Genomic DNA, 24498 nt, shown 5'->3' with positions numbered 1-24498 from the left:
AATCAGAAAGTCCATCAGTCCACAAAGTTCCCAAATTAAGTCTCTGAGGTGGGCGACAAATTCTGGTTGACGCCTCAAGGGTGGGTCGGGAACAGCCGGCTGAGGAGTGGGCTGGACTGCGTCAGAGTGAGGAGGATGCAGAGTGACCGGGATCTCTGAATAGTCCATGGCAGGGTCAGCAGGAGGTCGAGGCGACAGTGGAGGATCACGTAGCGAGCGCGGAACGAGACAAAGGGCACGTCGATTACGGCACAGAATGGAGGATCCGGTAGACGAACCAGGAACGAGCGGGGGGCCACCTGCCGAAGGACCACAGCGGTTGCAGACTAGCCACCATTCGGAAGATGGTTGTGGACATTGTCATCTGGAGCCAGAGCAGGGAGATCAGCTGCACGGGAGTCATGAGCTGCCTTGTGCTGTGCACGAGACAGCTGCATCCGTCGAAGGACCGGAACGTGGTCGAGATCTGGGACATGAATGGACGGCACCGTCATCCTCAGGGTGCGACCCATGAGCAGCTGGGCTGGCGATAGGCCAGTGGACAGTGGGGCGGAGCCTGGCAAAGTTGGACCATTCCTGGCTTGCGAAGCAGGGGCCATTGTCCGACATCACCGTGAGTGGGATGCCGTGTCGAGCAAAGGTGTCCTTACAGGCACGGATGACTGCAGACGATGTGATGTCGTGCAACCTTATCACCTCCGGGTAATTTGAAAAGTAGTCCATGATCGGGACATAGTCTCTACCCAGCGCGTGGAACAGGTCGATGCCCACCTTGGTCCAAGGTGACGTGACCAACTCATGGGGCTGCAGGGTCTCACGTGGTTGGGCCGGCTGGAAGCGCTGACAAGTGGGGCAGTTGAGCACTGTGTTGGCTATGTCCTCATTAATGCCGGGCCAGTACACTGCCTCTCGGGCCCATCGGCGGCACTTTTCCACGCCAAGATGGCCCTCGTGTCGCTGTTCCAGGACGAGCTGGCGCATGCTATGCGGGATGACAATGCGGTCCAGTTTCAGAAGAACCCCGTACACTACTGCCAGATCATCTCTGACATTGTAGAGCTGAGGGCATTGGCCCTTGAGCCACCCGTCTGTTAGGTGGCGCATGACACGCTGTAGCAAAGGGTCAGCAGCCATCTCGCGGCGAATTTGGGCGAGGCGTTCATCCGTTGCAGGTAGATTGGAGGCCACGAAGGCCACATGGGAGTCAACCTGGCAGACGAATCCCGCTGGGTCACACGGAGTGTTGACTGCCCTGGAGAGAGGGTCGGCAATGATGAGGTCTTTGCCTGGGGTGTATACCAGCTGGAAGTCATATCGCCAGAGCTTGAGAAGAATACGCTGGAGGCGAAGCGTCATGTCGTTCAAGTCTTTCTGTATTATATTGACCAGCGGGCGATGGTTGGTCTCGACGATGAATTGAGGAATCCGTACACATAATCGTGAAACTTAACCACACCGGTCAGAAGGCCCAGGCACTCCTTTTCTATCTGCGCGTAGCGCTGCTCCGTGGGGGTCATGGCGTGTGACGCATATGCAACGGGGGCCCATGGTGAGGTCTCATCGTGTTGCAGGAGCACTGCCCCAATGCCGGATTGGCTGGCATCGGTCGAAATTTTGGTCTCTTTTGCTGGGTCAAAGAAAGCTAAGACCGGGGCCGTGGTGAGTTTAGTTTTGAGTTCTCTCCATTCGCGGTCGTGGCCAGGGAGCCATTGGAAGTCTGTCGTCTTCCTGACCAGGTTCCTGAGAGCCGTAGTATGAGAGTCGAGGTTAGGGATGAACTTCCCTAAAAAGTTGACCATGCCCAGAAATCAGAGGACCGCCTTCTTGTCCTCTGGCATTTTCATGACTGTGATAGCAGCCACCTTGTCCACATCCAGCCGCACACCCAACTGGGAGATGTGGTCCCCTAGGAACTTGACCAATGGAGCATTTGGCCCTGTTGAGGAGTAGGCCCTGCTCACGTATGTGTTTGAACACGCGCTGTAGGCGACTGACATGCTCCTGCGGGGTGGTGGACCAAATGATTATGTCGTCGACATAGACGCGAACACCTTCAATGGCTTCCATCATTTGTTCCATGATCCTAAGTAACACCTCTGAAGCAGATATGATCCCAAACGGCATCCTGTTGTAACAATATCTGCCAAATGGGGTGTTAAAGGTACAGTTTCCTGCTGGATTTGTCGAGCTGGATTTGCCAGAATCCTTTTGAGGCGTCGAGTTTGGTGAAGAGCTTGGTGAGAGCCATCTCGCATGTGATCTCTTTGCGCTTGGGAATTGGATAATGCTCCCTCATGATATTGCGATTCAGATCCTTGGGATCAATGCAAACTCTCAATTCGCCGGAAGGCTTTTTTACACATACCATGGAACTGACCCAGTCGGTTGGTTCCGTGACTCTGGAGGGCACTCCTTGGTCTTGGAGGTCCTGCAGCTGCTGCTTGAGGTGGTCCTTAAGGGGTGCTGGGACCCTGCGAGGTGCATGCACCACAGGCGTGGCATTCTGTTTCAATAAGATCTTGTAGGTTTATGGGGGCGTGCCCATGCCTTCGAAGACGTTGTGGTGCTGGTCGATGATGGCGTCGAGTTGCGCCCTGAAGTCAGTGTCCTGAAAGGCAGACGTGTCATCAGGAGAGAGAGTGATCTCTCTGAACTAGGTTCAACAGCTTGCATGTCTGCGCGCCAAGCAGGGAGTCTTTCGAGGAGCCCACGATTTCAAAAGGAAGGATGGCTTTGCGTGACCTGTGCGTCACTTCAAGTTGGCATGAGCCGCTAGCAGCAATGACATTGCCATTATAATCCAATAGCTGGCAGGCTGATGGAAGGATGGCTGGTTTGACACAAAGGCTTTGGAAGTCAGTCCGCGCAATGAGATTGGCGGAGGCACCAGTGTCCAGGCAGAATCATATTTGGGACCGGTTGACCGTCAGGGTGGCACACCACTCATCGTTTGGATCGATGCTGTATACAGACAGTGGCTGGTGTCTTTGCTTCGGGGACAGCCTGTTTTTTGTCATGACACCGACTCGAAAAGGCGCCTTCGGGTCCTCGGTGTCACTGCTGTGTGGGAGGTCCGCATCGGACTCGGTGACCATGGGTTGAATTGCTCGACATTCCTGCGAGGCTGGCTGAAGTGATGGGAGTTGGCAGGCTGAGCTGCTGGGCATAAGGCAGCACAGTGGCCAAGTCTGCCACGTCGTAGGCATTGTCGAGATTTGGCAGGGCATTGCCGTTTTAAATGGGCGGAGCCACAGTTGCCGCACGTCGTGGCGTCAGCACGTTCGCTGCGCCACCTCGCATGCGCGGTGCGATCGTGCGTGGTGCGCGCCTGTGCTTTACGTTCTTCGACGTCGACGTCCCCTCGTTTGGTGCGCACAAGTGCGGGAGTCCGCGAAAAGCGCGCGAAATGGCCGCCCTCATCCAGGCTGAGGCCCTGGAGTTGCTCAATTGCTTGGACCCGTTCCGCCTCGTGGGGACCTTGCCGTGTCGTTTCAGCCGCTTGGATGTGGGAATACCGACTCGTTGCGTTTTCGTGTAAGACGCAGGTCTCGAAGGCGGTCGCTAGGGTGAGCTGCTTTACTTTGAGGAGCTGCTGTCGTAGGGTGTCCGACTGAACACCAAAAACTATCTGGTCGTGTATCATGGAGTCGGAGGTGGGCCCGTAGCCACAAGACTGCGCAAGGATGCTGAGGTGCGTGAGAAAGGATTGGAAAGGTTATTCCTTACCCTGCAAACGCTGTTGGAACAAGTAGCGCTCGAAACTTTCATTCACCACTACTCTGCAGTGAGTGTCAAACTTGAGGAGGACCGTCTTGAACTTTGTTTTATCTTCATCATCCGCAAAGGTGAGAGAATTGAAAATGTGGATGGCATGGTCTCCGGCCGTGGAGAGGAAGAGAGCAATCTTACTGGTATCCGAGGCGTCCTCCCTGTCTGTGGCCTCAAGGAAGAGCTGGAAGCGCTGTTCGAATATCTTCCAGTTGGCCCCTAGGTTGCCGGCGATGCGGAGCGGCGGCGGCGGGCTGATGTTGTCCATGTTGCAGGATGACGGAATGCTGGCGGAAGGCAGATCACTTGCAGGTAGGTCTAAGAAGTGCTAATATTCCTCAACTCCTGGTATCATGTTGTGTTGGGTGTTCTGGATCCTTGGAACACATACAGGTCACCAACACTTGAAATAGTGCAACACTATTTTATTGACTCATTAACTGCTTAACATACTCTGACTGTGGATTAACACGATACTAGCTTTAACTAAAGACCTTTGCCTTGTCCTAACCAGTCGATGCACTCAGCACATGGTGAATGTCTGTGCTGCAGGCTGTGAGCTCTCTCCTCCTAGCTAGCTGCAGCTCGAATGAGCGGGAACTCTGATGCCCCATGTCTTTACAGTGCGTGTGCTCTAACTGGTGATTGGCTGCAGTGTTGTGTGTGTTGATTGGTCCCACTATGTGTCCATCAGTGTGTGTCTGCACTATGAGGGGCTGGTTTAGCTCACTGGGCTAAATTGCTGGCTTTTAAAGCAGACCAAGGCAGGCCAGCAGCACGGTTCGATTCCCGTACCAGCCTCCCCAAACAGGTGCCGGAATGTGGCGACTAGGGGCTTTTCACAGTAACTTCATTTGAAGCCTACTTGTGACAATAAGCGATTTTCATTTCATTTTCATATACTGGTGTATATTATGACAGACCTTGTACCCTTATTATTTCTCTGAACTCTACTTTGATTAATCTACCCTTCCTCACTCTGTTTGTTGTGTCTTAGAGAAATGAAAGTGTGTGCGTACACATGAAAGTTGGAGTGTATTTATTATTTTAGTTAGGCCGGATTTAACACAATGAAGCTAATCCCTTTCTTTGTTAAACTGAAGAAATCCTTCTTGATTTGCTCTGTTCATGATCACGGCACACAAGCAGTTAAATACTCACTGAATTGATAAACATACCCTTGTTGCAAAAAACCTGTTACAGTCAAAGGAGGAGTGGGATAAAAGGAGAGCCATTCGAACCCTCCTCACCTGATTGTAACAAAATGTAGAGCTCCAAGGTAAAATTAGCATATGAAGTGGGTATGAGCTTGGGTGATGGACCTGAAAACTCACAGCAGTATCATGAAGTATGGGTGTCTTAATAAAGACCTGTTACTGCATTGTTACAATTACGCATGTATACTCTGGTGTTTAAAGTAACAAGGCAATCTAGCCCAGAAAAAGTCCAACACCAAAAGAAATCTCATTTTGGTAACATTTGAATATCTCAGAAAAAATAGTGATGAAGCCTTTTTTAAAAACTATCTGATCGATGTTAAAGCTTTTGTTCATAGATAAATGCTTCCAAATTAACCCTATAAACTGGTCACTGAGTTGGAAAACTGAAGGTATATTCATTGGTCACTGCTGAGCACTGTTTTGTAACGTTTTGCCACAATGCACAATTTAATCAGACCCCCAAATTGAATTGGTGTGCAACTGGAGTGTATAGCACCGGAATGTAGTCAAATACTTTTGGACATTTGGTGTATTTGCATTTGATGGTTTGCAAAACCAGAGGTACTACAATTATAAAACTTGCACTGAATCAGTGGTGGGGATTCTGTCGGGGCGATGAGGGTCTCGCTCACTGGTCAAAGAACCGGTACGGACTACCTGTCAGTTGGGTGTGGGAGGCCCCATTTGGAATCTGTCACTTCAGTGGTCACTGTTGGTCTTTCCCCGGGTTTTAGGCCCCCAGTGGTGGAAGTCCCGCCTGCAAGAGCTGCCAGCCAATCAGAGGTTGGCAGCTCCTCTTGCTGCCAGCACCAACTGCAGCGGTACGTGGCAGCTGGTGGCAAGGGACCCATTAAGACCAGAATCAACACGGCTCCCAGACTATTGGTGAGTGAGGATGGGACGAGGATCACAGTGGGGAAATCAGGGAGAGTTCAGAGGCAAGGCTGCTGGGGCGGCTTGCAGCGATCACCCACCCCAATCACCCTTCCACCAATGTGGAGTCCCCCAGTCAGGCAGTGTGGGAAACCGGGCAGGGGTTGCTAGGCAGCCTTCCAAGACTGTAGGAAGGCCATATGGCCTCCACCTGATCTAGAGCCACCACTCAATTGTGTTCAGAGGTAATTGGTGCCAATTGGTTCATTAATGACCCTGTTTGACATCATTCCGCCAGCAGCTGGGAATCCTGTGTTAGCCCCTTCCACCCTCCGACTTAACTGGGGGAGGTTTTGCTTGGGTGAATTCGAGCTGGGGTCTCTGCTGTGACCAAGTGGGCTGGCTCCATCTATCCCACCCCAACGGGCTGCATTAAATCCAGCTTTGGAAATGTCAAAAGTTAAGTGAGCGAAGACCTTGGAATTACACCTGACAGCATGTATGAAACACCTTGTCCACTATTAGGTGATGGTTTGAAATCTTATACAAAAAAACTGTTAATGCATCTGCTGAAATAGTGGACAAGGAAATTCCAATGAATGCTTTAAGGGTTCATGACCCAGGCCAAACTATGTATTTAAGCAACCATAAATAGTGGCAGAATCTTTTTTAAAAATACATTTAGAGTACCCAATTCATTTTTTCCAATTAAGGGGCAATTTTTTAGTGTGGCCAATCCATCTAGCCTGCACATCTTTTGGGTTGTGCGGGCGAAACCCACGCAAACACGGGGAGAATGTGCAAACTCCACACAGACAGTGACCCAGAGCCGGTATCGAACCTGGGACCTCGGCGCTGTGAGGCTGCAGGGCTAACCCACTGCGCCACCGTGCTGTCCATAGTGGCAGAATCTTCACACATACATTTGGAGATATTTTAGAACTTTCCCACATTTTCTGGCCTTTGAAAATTAGTTGACATCAATAATAGAAATATTTACGGCCAACCAGTTCACTTGTGGTAATGGGATGTCATATAAGCACTATAAGATCCCCTAATGATACAGTTCAGTTTTCTGCCCAGTGTGCTTTTCCATTCACATCTTACCCAGTTTTGGCCTTGCACATGATCTTTTCATTGCCGATCAAGTGTACTCATGTTCCAACCACGTATCACTAACTATATTAAATGGCAGCCACAACAGTAGGGAACAGTAGGTTTTGGGGCACAGTGGGTAGTGTCCCTACCTCTGAGCCAGCAGCTCTTGATTCGGGTCCTACCCCCAGGACTTGATGGTCAAGTGTGTCGACCTGAAAATCATTCCAACATGCCAATGGCTGGTGGTAAGAGTGGGAGAGACTCCTGGTCAGGCACACTTGATGTGGAGTGGCGCACTTCAAGCTATAAGCCCCTGGTGACAGACTCGTGACCCGTTCCAGGAATTACTAGCTATGGAAAGGGGCGAAGGTTTTGCCTTAATGCACCAATAGGTATGAGAAGAGAATTGGAATGGGGATCAACAGTCGGAAAGCTGTGCTGTTTTTTTGTGAGGAAGTCAAGTGGCAGAGACCAGGAAGAAGAATAACAGAAAATACCAACTGTGTTGGAATCTGTCACACTCTGCTTGCACTCACAACATACAAAGTTATACGAGCATAGACTTACGGAAAACATAAAATTCAACTGGATTCATATTTGGTCTCTTGTTTCTTCCCTCAAATTTATATGGGCCGGAATTCTCTGGCTGTTGCGACTCTGTTCCCGCCGGCAGCACACCCCTGCCTGCAGGTTTCCCAGCGGCGTGGCGCGGCTTCAATGGGAAAACCCATTAACAAACGGCGGGAGGAAAGAATCCCGCCGCCAGTGAACAACGTGGCTGTGGGACCGAAGAATCCAGCCCATGTTTGTGCCAACTTGTTAACAATCTCACTTATTGAGTGCATGTATTTTAAATGAGTCCACGGCAAAACACAAAGTCCATCACTGCCCATGAAGTACAGTGAAATTCTCCAATGCACCAACCAGACAGCTGCATCACAAAACTTGCATTTAATGAGTAAATTCCTGCATATTGCTACATTAAGCTTACTCACTTGCCACAGTGTCTTGATATGAAGGTGGCTGGCCAGAATATGGAGTTGGATATGGTGGTGGATAGGGACTGCTTGCAGGATAAGGGCCGCTTGGAGGATAGGGACCACTTGCAGGATAAGGTCCGCTTCCCGGATAAGGTCCGCTTCCCGGATAGGGGCCTGTAGCTGATGCTGGCTGAACTGGCATAGGAGTATAGCCTTGATATGGAACAAAACCTTGTGCTGGTACTTGTGGTTGCTGGGGATACGCAGACTGTACCACCGTAGTTGTAGTTGAACTTGTAACAACAGCTAAAGAGAATGACAGACAAAATCATTCGTTAGTTCATTAAAAGTAAAATTAAGCTGTTATCGGCAAACTTGTTAAAAGGAAAATGGTCGCGGAGAATGGTCAAGAACACAGTCATGTTGAATGCAAAATATTCCTCCCAAAAATAAAAGATAGCCGGGGATGGGGCATAGGCTGGTGTTGACTCAAACCATGTTACAATACCTCCTTTTCAATCTGCCCCATCAGACAAAGCATTGCAACTAAGGTAGATTTAAGAGCATCTTACATGATATACTACATTCAGTGGAAAGGACTTGTTTATGTGTCTCCCCTTCACCAGATTTTATTAAACTGAATTAGAATTGGCATTTTTCAGCTTCTGGATGTCTACCAGGGGTCAAAGTTTGGCATCAGCCTACTTAAAAAAAAAATTTAGAGTACCCAATTCATCTTTCCCCCCAATTATGGGGCAATTTAGTGTGCCGATCCACCTACCCTGCACATCTTTGGGTTTGTGGGTGTGAGACCCACGTAGACAAAGGGAGAATGTGCAAACCCCCAGGGCTGGGAGTGAACGCAGATCCTCGCTGCCGCCGTAAGGCAGCAGTGCTAACCACTGCGCTACCGTGCCGCCCGGAAACCTGCTATCCTTACCAAACCTTTTTAAAAATAAACTTCCCAATTCATTTATTTTCAATTCAGGGGCAATTTAGCATGGCCAATCCACCTACCCTGCACATCATTGGGCTGTGGGGGCAAAACCCACGCAAACACGGGGAGAATGTGCAAACTCCACACGGAGTGCAACCCGGGGCCGGGATCGAACCTGGGACCTTGGCGCCGTGGGGCAGCAAGGCTACCCACTGCGCCACCGTGCTGCCCTATCCTTATCCAACCTGGTCATGGTTCATAGCCATGGACAAAGATTTAGTGGCAAGAGATTCAACAGTACTGTATACTAAATTTTAGCTGAACACAGAGCAGAGATGGCACCAAAAAAAGTACATCGGTGAAACTGATAGTTTAATATCAATTTGAGCTAAAGTAACAGTTTGCGATGTGGACCAAATTGAATAGAAACAGGATTCAAACTGCCAACCAGTGTGCTTCAAGCCAGAATCCATGTGGACTAGATTTGCATCCAGTCGCTGGAGGTTAAGATGTTAAAGCTACAGGATCATAGAGCTCAAAGTGATTTGGCTTGTGGCTGCTCTGATGAATATCAATTGTTTGCCCTGTTGATGAGTAATCACACCCAACCAGAAAACACGAACAGTGATCCAAATAATTGCCACAGGTTTATCCAGGATTAAGGAGTAGTTAATGACTGCAATATGGTTAGTCTATATCGTATGAACAAATACACTGGATTAACTCTCAAATTTCACCATGATGTTCGAATGTAATCCTATAGCCACTAAAAATAGGCTTGTGTTAATAATCATTGAGGGAGCCTCAAATTCACTCTCATCCCTGTCAAAATGGTGATTCAGTTATATTTTCCCTTCATTATATGGGGCACATCATTATTTATGTGGGCACATCAGTATTTATGATGAGTTCAAAGTTCACCTGATTAATTGAAAGTGGTTGAGAAGTGGCCATTTTGAGCGTAAAACACGACAATCCACCCACACCAGGGAATACTTAACAAAAAGTGCAAAAAGCTGACGATCACAGATGAAGAGCCAGCAGACTTGGCTGTTTCGCACTCCACAGTTGCTGCCAGACTGGCTACGTTCTCTCAGCATTTTCTGTTTTTATTCTATTCCGGAATTGCTGATGTAACAGCTTGGTTGATAGGTTCATTTGCTAAGCTTATGGTGTGGCGCGAGGGACTCCGAGGGTGAGAAGGGTGTTCCTGGAGCGGAGTAGGGATGGGGGGGGGGGGGGGGGGGGGCTGGCACTGCCCAACCTCTGTGGGTACTAGTGGGCCGCCAATGCGGCGATGGTGCGCAAGTGGGCTGCATGGAAGAGGCTGGAGACGGCATCTTGTGAGGGTACGAGCCTGGAGGCGCTGGCAACGCTCCCACCAATGAGGTATACCACGAGCCCAGTAGTGGCGGCTACCCTCAAAATCTGGGGGCAGTGGAGGAAGTTGGGGCCTTGGTGTGGACCCCAATACGGGGGAACCACCGGTTTGTCCCAGGAAGAATAGATGGAGGGTTTTTGGGGTGGCACAGGGCAGGGATAAGAAGGTTGGGGGACCTGTTTGTGGACGGGAAGTTCGCGAGCCTGGGTGAGCTGGAGGAGAAGTATGGGCTCCACCCTGGGGAACACCTTCAGGTACTTACAGGTAAGGGCGTTTGCCAGGCGGCAAGTGGTGGAATTCCCGCGGCTGCTGCCACGCACAGTACAGGACAGGGTGCTCTCGGGGGGGTGGATTGGAGTGGGGAAGATCTCGGAAACTTACCAGGTGATGCAGGAGGAGGAGGAGGCCTCGGTGGTAGAGCTAAAGGTAAGTGGGAGGAGGAGTTGGGGGAGGGGATCGAAGAGGGGACGTGAGCAGATGCCCTAGGGAGGATGAACTCTTCCTCTTCGTACGCGAGGCCCAGCCTCATACAGTTTAAGGTGCTGCACAGGGTACACATGACCGGGACGAGGATGAGCCGGTTCTTTGCGGGGAGAGGACAGATGTGTTAGGTGCTCAGGGAGCCCAGCAAATCACACCCATATGTTCTGGGCATGCCCAGCGCTGGAGGAATTATGGAAGGGCGTAGCAAGGACGGTGTCGGGGGTGGTAGGATCCAAGGTCAAGCTGGGCTGGGGGCTCGCAATATTTGGGGTTGCAGGGGAGCCGAGAGTGCAGGAGGCAAAAGAGGCCGGTATTCTGGCCTTTGCGTCCCTGGTAGCCCAGCGAAGGATTCTTCTTCAGTGGAGGGATGCGAGGCCCCCAAGCGTGGAATCCTGGATCAACGATATGGCGGGGTTTATTAAATTGGAGAGGGTGAAATTTGCCTTAAGGAGATCGCTACAAGGGTTCCTTAGGTGGTGGCAACCGTTCTTGGACTTCCTGGCAGAACGATAGACAATGGTCAGCAGCAGCAACCCGGAGGGGGGGAGGTTCTATTTTATTTTCGTTTGTTTACACTGGGGGATCTGAGGGGATGTATATATTTGCTATGTTTGCTTTGTGTTAATTTGGGGTGTTAATTTATTATTTATGTATAGGGGGGAAGGGGCATGGGGGTTGTTTTACTTTGTTCTGTATTTAATTCTATTGGGTTTCTTTTTCATTCTGTTGTTGATATTTTGTGAAAACCCCAATAAAAATTATTTATAAAAAAGATTCACAGCCTCATAAACTAACCTTCACGAGACTTCACAATGTTTACCATGCAGACAAACTGAGTTAATAGAATGTCTCTAAACCAACTGGTTACATAATAAAAGTATACAAAAATAAATACATACACGCCTTCCTATTTCCTTTCACGGAAATAGAAAATCACCCCTGTTGCGGTTGGTGCAACATTTTAACCCAATTTAAATGTACACAGAATCTTTTAAAATCCACACCAACTCCCCAAACATCCCACCCCCTCCCCCCACCCCTCTTAAACATCCCCCCCCCTCCCCCCCACTCCACTCCTTTCGAAACAAGTGACCATTGTTTCTTCACAAGTTAGTGTCCATAATTAATGCAAGTTGCTAAGCTGCACTTTACGACATAGCATACATTCCTCGTAATCAACTGCAACCTACAGTACACTAGTCTGTGCACAAACTTACGCTCAAAGCCATTTACTGGCAGGGCATAACTGCGCTGTGGTTAAATGAGATCTGAAGCTTCGCCCTGCTGAGAAGATGATTGCCAGCTCAATGGATCCTAAAAGAGTTTATTGCTCTTGATTTGCTCTTCCAAGGAGTCACAAAAAGACCATAAAACAACCATATTCCCCACTTCTTCCTTCTGTTCACAAGCATAATCCTGATTCCAATGTAGTCCACTACTTCTCGTACTTTGTCTTTACCAATGCTTGGCCTCCTATAGCTTTGTCAGTGTGTGTGTGTACTGCTGATGCATCTGCTGCCTATGTACAAATGATTTTATCATAGAATCATACAATTTAGAGTGCAGGAGGCCATTCGGCCCATCGAGTCTGCACCGGCTCTTTGAAAGAGCACCCTACCCAAGGTCCACACCTCCACCCTATCCCCATAACCCAGTAGCCCCACCCAACACAAAGGACAATTTTGGACACTAAGGGCAATTTAGCATGGCCAATCCACATAACCTGCACATCTTTGGACTGTGGGAGGAAACCGGAGCACCCGGAGGAAACCCACGCACACACGGGGAGGATGTGCAGACTCCACACAGACAGTGACCCAAGCTGGAATCGAACCTGGGACCCTAGAGCTGTGAAACAATTGTGCTATCCACAATGCTACCGTGCTGCCCTTGACCCCCATAATTTGAGAAGGAGACGGCACGGTGGCGGAGTGGGTAGCACAGCTGCCTACGGCGCTGAGGAACAAGAACAAAGAAATGTACAGCACAGGAACAGGTCCTTCGGCCCTCCAAGCCCGTGCCGACCATGCTGCCCGACTAAAGTACAATCTTCTACACTTCCTGGGTCCGTATCTCTCTATTCCCATCCTATTCATGTATTTGTCAAGATGCCCCTTAAATGTCACTATCGTCCCTGCTTCCACCACCTCCTCCGGTAGCGTGTTCCAGGCACCCACTACCCTCTGTGTAAAAAAACTTGCCTCGTACATCTACTCTAAACCTTGCCCCTCTCACCTTAAATCTATGCCCTAGCAATTGACCCCTCTACCCTGGGAAAAAGCCTCTGACTATCCACTCTGTCTATGCCCCTCATAATTTTGTAGACCTCGATCAGGTCGCCCCTCAACCTCCTTCGTTCCAGTGAGAACAAACAGAGTTTATTCAACCCCTCCTCATAGCTAATGCCCTCCATACCAGGCAACATTCTGGTAAATCTCTTCTGCACCCTTTCTAAAGCCTCCACACCCTTCTGGTAGTGTGGCGACCAGAATTGAACGCTATACTCCAAGTGTGGCCTAACTAAGGTTCTATACAGCTGCAACATGACTTGCCAATTCTTATACTCAATGCCCCGGCCAATGAAGGCAAGCGTGCCGTATGCCTTCTTGACTACCTTCTCCACCTGTGTTGCCCCTTTCAGTGACCTGTGGACCTGTACTCCTAGATCTCTCTGACTTTTAATACTCTTGAGGATTCTACCATTCACTGTATATTCCCTACCTGCATTAGACCTTCCAAAATGCATTACCTCACATTTGTCCGGATTAAACTCCATCTGCCATCTCTCTGCCCAAGTCTCCGAACAATCTAAATCCTGCTGTATCCTCTGACAGTCCTCATCGCTATCTGCAATTCCACCAACCTTTGTGTCGTCTGCAAACTTACTAATCAGACCAGTTACATTTTCCTCCAAATCATTTATATATACTACAAACAGCAGAGGTTCCAGCACTGATCCCTGTGGAATATCACTGGTCACAGCCCTCCAATTAGAAAAGCATCCTTCCATTGCTACTCTCTGCCTTCTATGACCTAGCCAGTTCTGTATCCACCTTGCCAGCTCACCCCTGATCCCCTGTGACTTCACCTTTTGTACTAGTCTACCATGCGGGACCTTGACAAAGGCCTTATTGAAGTCCGTATAGACAACAGCCACTGCCCTACCTGCATCAATCATCTTTGTGACCTCCTCGAAAAACTCTATCAAGTTAGTAAGACACGACCTCCCCTTCACAAAACCATGCTGCCTCTCACTAATACACCCGGGTTCGATCCCGGCCCTGGGTTACAGTGTGGAGTTTGCACATTCTCCCCATGCCTGCATGGACTTCACCCCCACAACCCAAGGATGTGCAGAGTTGGTGGATTGGCCACGCTAAATTGTCCCTTAATTGGAAAAAAAATGATTGGGTACTCTAAATTTATTTTTTAAATAATAATTTGAGAAACGGTCTCAATCTCTCAACTCACGGCTCACCCTACTACACATTCATTGGCAGAATGAACCGATTGAAATTTTGTAGCCATTGACTTAAACAATTTCAAACTGTCCTTTGCCCCTAAATTCGCCAATTCACATTCCATTCATGAACTGCCCCACTATTACCTGCATTTATATTGCACCCTGGATGCAGCGGATAGTTTCAGAAAGGCAGGAAGTTCGGAGAGGTGGCTGGCAATGCTGTTTCGGAGACAGTTTTATTGTAGGAAGCTACTGAAGGTGTAACTTAATGCATCAAGGTGGGAGGTGTGTGTGAAGAATGTTGCAGAGTGAAACGGCTGAACATTATTCCACCAATGCTGCAGTGGGGAGGAAACAGAAAGAGGGGGAAATTTAAAAAAAAAATAGGGTGCAAGCAGTGAAGCAGATCTCAAGGAAGATGCAGTGCTAGGGAGGAGCAAGGCCGCAGGTGTTGCACAGAAGCATCGGAAGCATTAGGCGTTAACCGGTACTACAAGGCTGAGGAGGAAGCGGAAACTTTGTGCGAGATAGGATATGGTCAGTGGAAATCTAGAGTGGTTGGAATTTCGAAGTTTAGTGAGATGCACACCGGAGAAACTAAATCTGTAGGTGAGCAAGGTGCACTTGAGAGTTTAAGTGGGTGAGGCAGGCAGAAATGGAAGTAATATTTGGGAGGTGGAATTGAGGCTTTTGGTGAAAGACCCTGCTTCCACATTCAAAATGTTGCTTGTTCCCCTTGCTCTACCTCACTTGACTAAAGACAGATCATCTGTTTATTTCTCTTATTGCAGGCGGCATGGTGGCATAGTGGTTAGCACTGCTGCCTATGGCGCTGAGGACCCGGGTTCAATCCCGGCCCCGGGTCACTGTCCGTGTGCAGTTTGCACATTGTCCTCGTGTCTGCGTAGGTTTCACCCCCACAACCCAAAGATGTGCAGGTTAGGTGGATTGGCCACGCTAAATTGTTCCTTAAAATTTTTTTTAAAAATTCTCTTATTGCTATTTATGGGACGAATGCCTGGTGAAAATTGACCGTGTATCACAGAAGTTGCTAAATTTGAAAAATACTTTGTTAGTTTCGAAGCTCTCTGTGTGTCCTGAAGCTGTGAAAACCATGAGACCAAGCTCTTTCATCGTCAGTGTCCAAGAACAAGTTTAAGAAAGGTGGCAGATGTTGACAAATTCAATGCTTGGAGAGAGAATTCTTTCTTGCACCGAATTTAACCAATTTTACCAATAAAGAACAGGCACCTACTTTAACTTTATTACTGAGCATACTTTGAAGAATAATAATACATCTGAGCTTCTTGCAGTGCAACTGAACTTCTGTACTATATTCCTCTTGGTTAAATAATTAGAATGGATTAATGAGATGGAATGTTACTCCTGAAAATTGTGCCAGTTCTCTCAGGCTCCTACTAAAGTGAAATATTTTCCAGGTTATGCCAACTGAAGCAGCATACATAGATTCAGCTGAATGAGTCACCCATTCAGGAAGCCACCAGTTTGTGATTCACTATGTTCAGTGACGTAATGTTTTCCCCATGAGGTATGGCCCAAAACATTTGGAAATATGGAGCGCGCTCGGGATAAAAGTGATACAGCTTGGTTGTTTTTAAGGGGTATAAAACAGGGTCCTATTGACGCCATCAGGAACAAAGGAATTCTCTTGTTCCACTTTTATCAACCCAAGGCCACCGACATCCTGTTTTATCATCCTTATTGAAAGTTAAATGTTTACTGTTCAACATGCCTGCCCAATTTCTAGTTTCTGTTAAAGTTCCGCCCTGAATACATGGGAGGTTATCTGGCGTTGTAACTTGACCGTCATATAAATTACTTCCTCTGTGCAAGCACAAACACCTGCTGATCCATATGTAGCATTGGCAACAGAAAGTAATCCCCCGGGAAGCCGACACTTTAGACAAATATTGTTCATAAAATGTGTTAGTTTCCTGACTTCATCAGTGTGCTAAGGGGAACACGATCATTCGCTTTGCCAGTGATACCAAAAATTAATTCATTGGGCGGCACAGTGGCAAGCACCACTGCCTCACGGTGCCAGGGACCGGGTTCGATTCCAACCGTGGGTGATTGTCTGGGTCGAGTTTGCACATTCGAGTGGGTTTCCTCCGGGTGCTTTGGTTCCATTCCATAGTTCAAAGATGTGGTTAGGCGGATTTGCCATTCTAGTTCCTTAATGTCCAACGGTTAGGTGGGGGTTATGGGGTTACAGGGATAGGGTGGGAGATTGAGCCTCAAGTGTAGACTCGATGGGCTGAATGGTCTTCTTCTGCACTGTAGGGATTCTATGAAGTACAGTAAAGAGACAAATGTGCTAAAAAAGCCTGGGCGGGATTCTCTGTTTTGCCGGCACCCGGGGGTTTCCCGACGCCGTGGGGCTGCCCCACAATGGGAAATCCCATTGACCGGCCGGCGTCACGGAGAATCCCGCCGGCAGGTCAGGGCAGAAATGTGACGCGACGGGGCAGAGAATCCAACCCCCTATATTCGAAGTAAGGGTGCAGCCATATTGCCAGTTCTGCATCACATTGTAAATTAGGTTTGCCAACTCTCCAGGGCGGTACCGAGGTCTAAAGAAATAAACAATTAATCTCCAGGTCACTGCTGCCTGCCCATTAAGCAATCCTCTATCCATGCTATATATAACCGCCAACTCCACTAGTCCTTATTATACATATTAATCATATATGTGGCACCTCATCAAATGCCCTCTGAGAATCCAAGTTAGCTGAATCTACCGGTTACCTTTAATTTATGAGTTATATCTTCATAAAGTTCTCTTAAATTTTCCCAATAGGAAAATCATGCCGATCTTGCATGACCATAGTCTGATTTTTCAAGTGCAGTGTTAAGATGTCCTTAATAGATTCCAGCATTTGACTGTCACTTAATGCTAGACCAATTGGCCTGTAGTTCCCTGTTCTTACTCTCCTTTCTTTCTTAACAACGGTGTTTCATTTGCTGGCTTCCAATCTGCAGCGACGACTCTAGAATCTAGGGAATTTTAGAAAATCATAACCAGGGCATCCACTATCTCTGCGGCTATCTCTTCTAGAACCCTGGGGATGTAGGCGTAGGGATTTGTTGCATTTCAAGCAAGAAAGCAGAGGTGATATATATACTCCACGAATAGCTGGAGTGGCGGAAGATGAAGCTGATAGAGATCTAGAACTTAAGGTACACTCAATGCTGAACATATCCAGCCAACGCAAAGCTGCAATTCTGTTGGTTTGATTATATAGTTCAACACTCTTTCTTGATTGAAAATCGCTTATTGTCACAAGTAGGCTTCAAATGAAGTTACTGTGAAAAGCCCCGAGTCACCACATTCCGGCGCCTGTTCGGGGAGGCTGGTATGGGAATTGAACCGTGCTGTTGGCCTGCATTGGTCTGCTTTAAAAGCTAGCTATTTAGCCCAGTGTGCTAAACCAGCCCCTTACATTGCAGCTTTGTCCTTTCTCTCTGGATGAAGAACTAGGATGGATGAATTGACCTTCCTAATCCATTACAATTTTATGCTCAACTTTATTCCAAATAGAAATAAGGTATTCTGTGGTTTGGGATATAAAAGAGAATATAGCATGTCCAGCGTCCCACTGTCTGTATATTTCTCATTACTCTTTGTAGTTTTGGTGAAAAAGCATTGAAGTCCAAAGTTCAGCTATCTTCGGCTAAACAACAACAACAACAAGTTCAAGGAACCTCCTTTAACCATAATTTTGGAATACTTACGCTGACGTCCTCTTCGCGCCATTTTATACAGAAGACAACAAGGGCAGCATAAACAGAGCACAAGCGAGAAAAGGAAAATCCCAAAAAAGCTCACTCCGATTGCAACAACCGAGCCGAAACTGAAAGAAAAGCAAAACACAGCAGGTTAGCAAAAGAAATGTGGATCGTCACTGTGAGGAATTAGCTGTAAAGCACAGCATTTATTTCTCGAGTTTACTCATGACTAAAGCTGTAAAATAAAAGTTGGAAATGTTAAAATATTTACACATTCAGAACATCAGTATGGTACGAGCACGATATAGACAGCACGATGTAGACATTGAGAGCGATTTAACGGTGAAAAAAACAGAATGGGGCTATTTTCAGGGAATGCCCTGCCAAGGCCGCACTTACCTTAATTTCCCACAAACAGATCAGATTGCCATTTCTTTAAAAAAAAATTTTTTTTTTTTTTTTTTTTAAAGAGTAGCCAATTATTTTTCTTTTCCAATTAAGGGGCAATTTAGCGTGGCCAATCCACCTAACCAGCACATCTTTGGGCTGTGGGGGTGAAACCCGTGCAGACATGGGGAGAATGTGCAAACTCCACACGGACAGTGACCCAGGGCTGGGATTCGAACCCGGGTCCTCAGCGCCGCAGTCCCAGTGCTAACCACTGTGCTACATGCCGCCCCTGGGGTGCCATTTCTAAATGCCGCCCCGATCTCTCAACCACCCATTATGGCCTCTGGATCCCCCCCCCCCCCAAAAAAAACACCGTAATCTATTTATTAGGGGGTCAGCAGACCTCCCTCACTCCATTTCATAAGAGCAGGGCAACGCCGGGTTTGATTCCCGGCAGGGCAACCGGGCACCTTGGCAATCCCAGCCTGGCAGTGCCTGGGTGGCACTGTGAGGGTGCCCAGGTGGTAGTGCCAGAATGCCCAGGTGGTACTGCTAGGGTGCCCAGGTGCAGAAGGGTCAGGTACCATCCAGCCCAAAGCCCGGCCATCCGGGTCCTCCAATGGCCTGTACCCCTCCCTGTCGCCTGGTCCACCTTTGTGTGGATCAGTGCTAAATGGCACCACGGTAAAGTCTCCCAACTGTGGGCGTTCAATTCTGGTCCTTGGGAGACTCCAGCACAGACATATTTAAGTGAGGCTAACTGCTCGCTTAACATGCACATCTGGGTCCGCCAGTGAGGGCGAGATCCGGATCGCGATGTCTCGTCAGATTTACCTTCCTGAAAGATAAAATTACCATGGAAAAGCTTTGTGAAAATTCTAAAGTTCCTGAAGTAACAAAACTCAATTCTGATCAAGTGCTTTCGACAGACTACATTCTTTTGCTCCCACCAGCAATATGTACCACCTGACCCGTGGGACATTATAGGGCTATTGGATGCTCAACTATTTATTTTAAAAACAGTCGATCACAATATAAACTATTTGATTTGATGAGAGCTTGTTTTACTTACTGACCATTCAACAGTTGTGTGAAATTATTACTTGGGCACACGATCTGATTCACCTACATGCCAAACTATTCCTCTCGCAAATAATCACCAGAGTCCGTAACACTCAGGATTCAATGCTGTTACAAAGTTAAGGCATCTATAAATGCATTCAATATTCTAAACACATTGCCCTGTAAATTCAATGGTAAGATCACTACAACCCATTTTATTACAACCCTGCAGCCTCAAATCTAGTTTTAAAAATTTAATAGATGACAATCACATTCATCTTTTTCTGACCAGCGCCAGTCTTTTTAGTCTCTGACCGATTATTTTTGCTAACATGGAGCATAAGAGTGAAGGGCCCCATTCATGCTTCTGATCCTGGACCTGGTTGAGCCTGACTTCCGTGGGTCTAAGATGAGCAGGATTGCAGACAGGGCGCCCACTGCCTCTGCTTAGAGCTATAGTAAGCACCTGGATAACCCTGGAATACTAATGACCTCTATCTGCCAGCACATTGAATGTTTCCTTTGTCTCATTGGTAACACATAATTTGTTTTGTATAATCATATTGATTTATTGTTTTAATTTCAGTGTTGCTATTTTCATATTGATTAGACAAACACTTTGGATGTGTCAGGCCTGTACATATTAATGGTGGTGTCATCTCTGTAAGGGGAGGCAACCGTTGTATTCCACGAGACTGAGCTGCACCCAATACCATAACCCACTGGCTCCATGCAAAACGGGCCCCACAGATTGGAAGAGAAATATAAAAACCTTGATACATTTGGATGACCTAACACTTATTAAAAGCCACCTGTCACTCATTATTTCATCCACTAAATAGGTGGCGATCACTTCATCTACAAAGGTTCCGGTGCATTAAAAGGAACATTGTCCAGAATTACAAACTGCCACAGCTAGGCCAACACAATGCTCTCACTGTCGGCACTGGACACGGTCAATCAAGGCCTACTGCATTTTCTTTGATTGTATTAGTATTCAACACGTATTCTACAATCTTAAAAGCATATGGGGCGGGATTCTCCCATTCGGCAGCAGGGTGTCCACACCGTCGGAAACGCCGTCGTGAGCCGTTGAGAGACCGATTCTGGCCCCTTCAGCGGGCCAGCACGGCGCTGGAGCTGTTCACGCCGCTCCAGCCTCCTATCCCGGCGCAAACTGTGTGCCGCGCCAACCCGCGCATGTGCAGTGGCCTCCCTCAGCGTGCCGGCCCCGACGCAACATGGCGCGGGAGTTCAGGGGCTGGCGCGTAAGAAAATAGGCCCGGGGAGCGAGAGGCTGGCCCGCTGATCGGTGGGCCCCGATCGCTGGCCAGGCCCCATCGGAGGCTCCCCCCGGGGTCAGAGCCCCCCTCCCCCCCACCACCACAGGCCGCCCCCTGACCCTGTGCACAGAGTTACCGCCGGCTGCAACCAGGTGTGGACATCGCCGGCGGGACTCTGCCTTTTTAGAGCGGCCGCTCGGCCCATCCGGGCCGGAGAATCGGCGGCCCGAACCACGCAGAGCGGCCCGCGCCAGCGCCAATGCCGTCGATTCTCCGCTCCGTGGAGAATCGAATGCCACGTCGGGGCGGCGTGGCGTGGTTGCGGGGATTCTCCGGCCCGGCGCGGAGCTAGGAGAATCCCGCCCATGGACACAACCGACACCAAAACGAAAGGTGGACAAAGTCTACTTGTTTCACTATCCATAATTGTGTCAACTGTGACAAAAAAAGTGTCAAGCCTTGGCCCAGTTGCTTAACACTCCGACGTACATATGAATTAGGAGGCGTAGGGCGCTCAGCCATTTCAAGCCTGCTCCACCATTCAATGAGATCATGGTTGATCTTATTGCATCAACTCCAGTCTCCCACCTATCCGCTATAGCCTTTCACCCCCTCCGCTATAACCTTTCACCCCCTTGTTCATTAGAAATCTATCTACCTCTGCCTTAAAAATATTCTAAGACTCTGACTCTACTGTCTCTTGAGGAAGAGAGTTCCAAAGGCTCACGACTCGGAGAGAGAAAATTCTCCTCATCACTGTCCTAAATGGGCAATGCCTTACTTTTAAACAATGGCCCCAAGTACTAGATTCTCCCACAAGAGGAAACATCCTCTCCATACCGATCCTGTCAAGACCCCTCAGAATCTTATACAATTCAATCAAGTCGCCTTACTCATCTAAACTCCAGTGGATACAAGCCTAGCCTGACCAACCTTTCCTCATAAGACAACCCACCGATTCCAGGTATTACTTTGGTAAACCTTCTCTGCACTCCTTCCAATGCATTTACATCCTTCCTTGAATAAGTAGACCAATACTCGGTCTCTGAATCAGAAAGTTGAGGGTTCAAATCCCACTCCAGAACTGGAGTGCAACAATCTCGGCTGACACACCAATGCATCCCATGGCATTATTTTGAAGAGAAGGCGGGCTACCCCTGGTCCCTGGTGGATTAGCCAATATTTATCCCTCAATCAAGAACATGGATGTAGATTAACTTAGTCATCATCACATTGCTGGTTGTGGGAGCTCGCTGGGCGAAATTGGCTACTACATTTCCTACATTGCAACAATAAGTTAATACATAGTTCCAAGTTGCGTCAAACCTTCTGGTACTGTATTAACAGTCCAGCAAACATCACTTGTGTATTCAGCAGTGAATTTTGAATGTTGTCACAACAGGATATTTGGAAATGAAGTGTAAAAGGGAAGAGCGCTTTGTCTTCGCTGTCATTGGGGCGTTTGCACAGACTTGAAAAAAACCTTAACATTTACAACAAAGAGAAGCTTTTACGATATTTTCAAAGATCTTTTCACAAAAAACGCTATGTATATTTTCACAAGGGCTTTCTAAGCAATGGCTCAAAATTGCTTTGCAATTTGTTTGCCTTTACTCTAATGCACTAAATCTGGTAGCTCCCCCCTCGTTAATCCATTACAAACTGGGAAATATACCTGGATGTTGTGGTCAGCTGCGAACAAATGACCCTCAAAACAGTGCGGTGTCCCCTAAGTGGGCAGCACGGTAGCACAGTGGTAATCACTGCTGCTTCACAGCGCCAGGGTCCCAGGTTCGACTCTTGGCTTGGGTCACTGTCTGTGCGGACTCTGTATGTTCTCCCTGTGTCTGCATGGGTTTCCTCCGGGTGCTCCGGTTTCCTCCCACAAGTCCCAAAAGATGTGCTGTTAGATAATTTGGACATTCTGAATTCTCCCTCTGTGCAACCGAACAAGTGCCGGAATGTGGCGACTAGGGGCTTTTCACAGTAACTTCAATTGCAGCGTTAATGTAAGCCTACTTGTGACAATAAAGATTATTAACTATACTTCAAAATTACTTAATTGACAGATCCTGAGGTGGAGAATGGTGCTATAAAAATGTGACTCTTTCCTCCCTCTATTTGTTCACATAGTCAAATTCACAACATCCTTCCTGATGTGTGTGCAAAGCAAAGCAAAGGGTTGTTTATGAATTGATGCATTGAAATCATGGGAGGATTTGGGGATATAGTTTGGAGCGTATCCTATTTAACCACTGGGAAGATGCTGGAATATCAACAAAAAAAATGGAATGAAAAAACACACATAAGCCAGTATTTTCTAAATCACAACCAGAATTTTTGAACTCAGTGGATTTCCCAGATGTTGGGGGTAAGGCAGCATTTTTGTCCAGCCCTTGTGCTTGTTGCACCTGCCGTGTTTTGAGGTACCAAATCCATTTGAGCTGGGTGATCCTGTGACAATCTCAGTTAATGGTGCAACTGGTATGAATTGAACCCTGGCTCAAAAGACAATGGGCGGGATGCACCGCCCCGCTGCGCCACATTTCTGCCTCACCACGCCGGCGGGATACTCCGTTACGCCGGCCGATCAATGGGGTTTCCCATTGTGGGGCATGCCCACACCGGCGGGAAACCCCCGGGCGCTGGCAAAACGGAGCATCCCACCGGCGGAGAATCCCGCCCAAGAACTTTTAGTTTTTAAAATAAAATTTGGAGAGAGTCATGGGACCGGTAATTAGTTTTAACAACAAGAAAAAAAATACTAAACATGAAAAAATTGGATTATGAACCAATGCTCCTTTACTTCCCTTTAATTTAACAATTACACACAAGATTTAGGATTAACACAGGTTATAAAGTACATCTTAATCTACAGTGGTCTCACTAACACAAACAAATAAGATGACTCTGGGCAATACACTCTTCACTCTGAACCCCAAGTGAATGTGTCTTTAGAATTCCCCCACATGACTGTCATGTGAGAGTTTCCAAATTCCACTCCCTAAAACATGCTTTAAAATCTTCTCTCAAACTCATGCTTTCCCATAGCGGTTTGCATTCCGAAACCCAGAGCAGGTTATCCAAGTGACACTTTTAAACGAAGCTTCCACTCCACTTTTAACAACGAATCCAGTCCAGGATGTTACATCAATCCCTTCAGGTTTCCTTCGTTTTAACTGCTTTTACACAAACTCCCAAGATCCAGCCAGCAATTTCCATAGTTATTTCAACTCATGTTACACAGGCTGTAATAAAATCTCACAAACCTGATATTCACTTCAGATATCTCTCTGGTGTCTCAGCCTTATTCTTAGCTTGGTCTTAACCTCAGACTTCTTGGAAACCTCTCTTCATTTCTCTGGTTTCTTTAACTAGCTGCTGTTCAGATCTCTGCACTTGCTTTCTTAATCATTACTCCATGGTATGGCTTTTCTTTTAGCAAAACTGAGAGGGATGCTCCTCATCTAGCCTTCTAAACCAACTGCTTCTAGAAGAGCTTTGAGAGCTGCCTTCTCTCTCACTATCTATCGCCAACTGCAATCAAATTAGCTAAACATAAAACATAAAAGCTTCTCTACCCTAGATGCTAAGCAATCACTGCTGGGTTATTTACTCTTCACATTGTAGCCCTCTCTAAGCATAATAGAAACACAGTTGGAACTGTACTAACCCCATCACATACAAACACCTTTGTCCAGCATGAATCTACCTATAGATTTTACTCTTCCAGGCACAGAAACAGTAAATTAAACCCCCCTAAAACTATACCTAATTTCTAAATGTTTACCAATACAAATATAAATCCTT

At 47.6% G+C, this 24498-nt stretch overlaps 1 protein-coding gene across 3 annotated transcripts in view; it reads right to left on the bottom strand.

The window, feature by feature from the left end:
* The window catches only part of shisa10.1 (shisa family member 10, tandem duplicate 1), a 123953-nt gene that overhangs the window by 4087 nt on the left and 95368 nt on the right, over positions 1–24498 (bottom strand). For all 3 annotated transcript variants that reach the window (XM_072472602.1, XM_072472603.1, XM_072472604.1), the window contains 2 exons: positions 17960–18078; positions 7955–8245 (listed from right to left, as the gene is read on the bottom strand). In XM_072472602.1, the coding sequence (XP_072328703.1) occupies positions 7955–8245; positions 17960–18078 (410 nt within the window). The remainder of the gene's footprint in view (positions 1–7954; positions 8246–17959; positions 18079–24498) is intronic.

The sequence above is a fragment of the Scyliorhinus torazame genome, chromosome 13 (assembly GCF_047496885.1).
Source record: "Scyliorhinus torazame isolate Kashiwa2021f chromosome 13, sScyTor2.1, whole genome shotgun sequence".
NCBI classification, from domain to species: Eukaryota; Metazoa; Chordata; class Chondrichthyes; order Carcharhiniformes; family Scyliorhinidae; genus Scyliorhinus; species Scyliorhinus torazame.
This window is presented reverse-complemented; position numbering and strand designations above follow the sequence as displayed.